Source organism: Otolemur garnettii, unplaced genomic scaffold, assembly GCF_000181295.1.
Source record: "Otolemur garnettii isolate 467f Iridium unplaced genomic scaffold, OtoGar3 scaffold00102, whole genome shotgun sequence".
NCBI classification, from domain to species: domain Eukaryota; kingdom Metazoa; phylum Chordata; class Mammalia; order Primates; family Galagidae; genus Otolemur; species Otolemur garnettii.
The window spans coordinates 1,059,193-1,063,316 of record NW_003852497.1 but is presented as its reverse complement, the minus strand read 5'-3'; the positions used below and the strand labels follow the sequence as shown (position 1 = coordinate 1,063,316).

Here is a 4,124-nt window from a genome sequence, read left to right as displayed (position 1 = left end):
ATATTTCCAATGGTGGTGTCTGGTGCCCGAGATATTCTTACATAATGTGTCAATACATCATAGTAAGATGAGATTGATTGGAGGATCAGAGGCAGGTACATTTTCCTTTTGTGAGGTGGGAGAAGAATGAATCTGTAGGTAGGTTTTTAGGAAATAGGATCTGAAAACTTATCCTGGCAGGAATACTCTAAATACTCAAATTCTGGAGTTTGGAGACCCCGGTGTTGAATGATTCCCCTCACTACAGTGATGTCAACCACTAGCTACTGTCGATGTCTTCGCAAGTTCTTTGTTGGTTTTTTGTTTGTTTGTTTTTTGTCCGGGGCTGGGTTTGAACCCGCCACCTCCAGTATACGGGGCCGGCGCCCTACTCCTTTGAGCCACAGGCGCTGTCTTGTCTTCTCACGTTTTCACCTGTAGTCCACACCACTTCCTTTGGCCAAGATCGGACTTCTTCAAACTCTGAAGTCCTGCAGCACTTTGCTCCCCGACTCTGAGCTTCACATTCCCGCTCTCACAACGGGAATCTACTTGCAGCTTCCAATGCACACAAGCTTCCCACCTCCTCCGCCGGGATCCTCCACCTATACGTCCCCTCCCACCCTACTATGCCCAGCTCTGCCTCTCGAATCAGCCTCTCTAGATTCCTGTCTCTCAGGCCATCTGGAAACGTGCTCCCCGGGCCAGACCACTGCGCAGTGGGGCAGTTACATACGGGGCGGGGGAGGGCACTGCTGGTCTTTCTGGAAGACATTCCTCGCAGTCGGTGGTGAGGATCGTCTGCAGTGCACACCAAAGCATGCGACAGTCCGTGCGCCGCTCGCGCCCTGCAGGCGCCTAGTCTGCGCTGGGATTTCCAGTCTTTGTCTTTTTTTTTGCAGTTTTTGGCCGGGGCCGGCGCCCCACTCCTTTGAGCCACGGGCGCTGTCCGGATTTCCAGTCTCAACACCGAAATGCGTTCGTCCCTGAAATGAAGTCAGTCCTTAGAGGAAATTCCACAAAGGACTCAAGCTGCCCTGGCCTTTATCACTTGCTGAGCTGCCGGTGGCCTGCCTGCCGGACCTTAAAGCGGTCCCGGAGCGCGGAGTCCTCAGACAGGCGGCGGGCCCACCGCAGGCCTTTCCCGTTTGAAGATTGCTGAGCCCGTTTCCTGTCGTTCGCGCGAGACCGAGATGCTATTCTCGCGAGAAGTCTGAGGGTAGCAGCGATGGCGGCGGCGGGAAGCGGACCTGGCCCGGGAGTGGTTGCTGGACCTGGCCCAGGGGCAACCGCAAATGCATCTACCGCAGAAGAGGGGGAGACGAAGCCGGTGGCAGCGGTAGCAGCCGCTCAGGCTGGAGAGGGGACGTCGGCTGCTTCGGCAGCTGAGCCCAGTTCCGGAGAGGCTGAAAGCGGGTAAGAAGTCCTGCTGCCCGGGGAGCACATCGGAGGGAGGTGGCCCGCCCCTCTTGGAATCCCGCGGCTCCTGCGAGCCCTCCAGCCACCCCAGAGAACTCGGGGCCTTCCGCTAACGGCTCGCCCTGCCCCCGCTGCGATGGTAAAGGCGCACACCTCTCCTACCATTACCTCAGAGTGTACCCTGGAATACGCCCCTTCTCCACCTTTCCAGTTCCCTGAGAAACCTCAGGGCTCTTGTCCTGTCTCTGGCCCTTGCACCCTGGTAGGGAGCTGGTAGTTTACTTTTCTGACCTTCAGAAATCCTTCAAACATACCAGAAAAGAAACCACTTTGCAGTGCCGGACTGGAAGAAGTAATGGAGCCCCTGAAACCCGAGTGGGAGAAGTGCATCTCCTTAACCCTCTCCCAGAACCAGCCCTAACCCATGTAGACTTGTCTGTGAGGGCTGATTATGCTTCTCGGTTTTCCTTGGGCCAGCTTGGGTCAGCATCGTGGTCACATTCTTCCTAATATTTTGATGGTAACCCTGGGCATAGCTGAAAAAGCAGTCAGAGTGTGAAGTTTAGCTGTATTTTGGTCATCATCTTTGAGAACAGGTGTTTTGAGGTTTGTTTCTCTTAGTTATTGTTTTTTTTGAGACAGTCTCACTATGTCGCCCCCTGGTAGAGGGCCATGGCGTCACAGCTCATAGCAACCTCAAATTCTTGGGCTTAAGTGATTCTCTTGCTTCAGCCTTCCACGTAGTTGGGACTACAGGCACCCGCCACAACGCCCAAATATGTGTTTGTTGCAGTTGTCATTGTTTAGCAGGCCCCGGCGGTTGGAACCCGCCAGCCTTGGTGTATGTGGCTGGCGTCCTACTCACATGGGCGCCACCCTGTTTCTCTTCAGTTTTGTTTGAGTCCTTTTATTATCTCATAGGGATGCAAACATGGTTGATGTAAGTGGTGGTTTGGAGACCGAATCCTCCAATGGAAAAGATACACTAGTAAGTATTTCTTTTTAGATGTTTCCAAGGCAATATAGGGTTTATTTTTAAATTTTTTAACGAATCAAAAATACATTTATGTCAACTATTTTGATTCTCTAATTGCTCTGTGTACACAGGAAGGTGCTGGGGATACTTCAGAAGTGATGGATACTCAGGCGGGCTCAGTGGATGAAGAGAATAGCCGACAATTGGGAGAGGTAGAACTGCAATGTGGGATATGTACCAAGTGGTTCACCGCGGACACCTTTGGCATAGATACCTCGTGAGTACTTTTCTAGTCTTGTAAGGGCGGTGCCTGTGGCTCAGAAGGGTAGGGCGCCAGCCCCATATGCCGGAGATGATGGGTTGAAACCCAGCCCTGGCCAAAAAACCAAAACAGAACAAAACATAAGTCTTGTAAAACTCGTTTTTGTAAAATAAATCTCAACAGTTGACTAGAGTTGGCAGAGTAAACACGTAGCTGTTTCCTTGTCTCAATAACCCCTGTTCAGTTATTTATTTTTTTTTTTTGAGACGGAGCCGCAAGCTGTCCCCCTGGGTAGAGTGCCGTGGCATAGCTCACAGCAACCTCCAACTCCTGGGCTCAAGCGAGTCTCCTGCCTCAGCCTCCCAAGTAGCTGGGACTACAGGCGCCCGCCACAACGCCTGGCTATTTTTTGGTTGCAGCTGTCATTGGTTGTTTGGCGGGCCGGGCTGGGGATTTGAACCCGCCACCTTGGGTGTATGTGGCTGGCGCCTTAGCCGCTTGAGCCACAGGCACCAAGCCCTGTTCAGTTATTTTAATTCCCTTAGCATGTTCTCTACTTAGGGCACAGCCCTAGTAGGTACTACAGTGGGTTATTGTCCTTGTTTTAGAGCTGCCAACCTGTTTCCATGAAGTTATAAAACATATAAACAAATTTGGGTGGCTCCTGTGGCTCAAAGGAGTAGGGCACTGGCCCTATGTGCCTGAGGTGGCAGGTTCAAACCCAGCCCCGGCCAAAAACTGCAAAAAAACAAATTTAAGACAGTGCCATTTGTATTGGATGATAGGGGTTTATCATAAAGGGTTGATGGGCAGGGCAGAGTGGTGCATGCTTACAGCTCCAGCTACTTGAGAGGCTGAGACAATAGGATAGTTTGAGTCCAGGAGTTTGAGGTTTCTGTGAGCTATGACACCACAGCACTCTACCGAGGGCGACAATTAAAACTCTGTCTCAAAAAAAAAAAAAATCAAAACAGAGTTCAAAGTTTTGGTAGCTTTGAAGAGACCAGTTTGTACCTGCATTTGAGAATGCCCAAAGCCCAATTAGGTGGATGGATTATCTTTCATACCTGTAAGCGAGCAGGTATGAAAAAGGCTGCTTTGTGTATATGTGTGTGTGAGAGAGTTTCACTTTGTTGCTCTCAGTAGAGTGCTATGACCACATAGCTCACAGCAACCTCAAACTCTTGGGCTCAAATGATCCCCTTGCTTCAGCCTCCCAAATAGCTGGGACTACAGGACCCTCCACAATGCCTGACTACTTTTTTTTAGAAATGGGGTCTTGCTCTTGCTCAGGCTGGTCTCGAGCTCATGAGCTCAAGCAATCCACCCACCTTGGCTGTCCCGTCCTGCGGGACACGGTTATTCGGGGGGCGAGGGGGACCCAGCCTGTAAAGAGAATGGGCACGAGAAAGAAGAGGAGGCCAGGCAGATTTCTTGTCAAGGCCTCATTTAATGGGTGTAACAGATCAGTTTTTATAGTATTCAGAG

The 4,124-nt window shown here is 51.1% G+C and overlaps 1 protein-coding gene across 1 annotated transcript in view; it reads left to right on the top strand.

Annotated features, from left to right (window-relative positions):
- The first annotated feature begins 683 nt into the window (after nucleotides 1–683).
- ASH2L (ASH2 like histone lysine methyltransferase complex subunit) overlaps nucleotides 684–4,124 on the top strand; it is a 46,179-nt gene continuing 42,738 nt past the window's right edge. Inside the window, exons 1-3 of the mRNA XM_023517013.1 lie at nucleotides 684–1,395; nucleotides 2,320–2,386; nucleotides 2,506–2,651. Of these exons, the coding sequence (XP_023372781.1) occupies nucleotides 1,208–1,395; nucleotides 2,320–2,386; nucleotides 2,506–2,651 (401 nt within the window). The 5' untranslated portion in view covers nucleotides 684–1,207. The remainder of the gene's footprint in view (nucleotides 1,396–2,319; nucleotides 2,387–2,505; nucleotides 2,652–4,124) is intronic.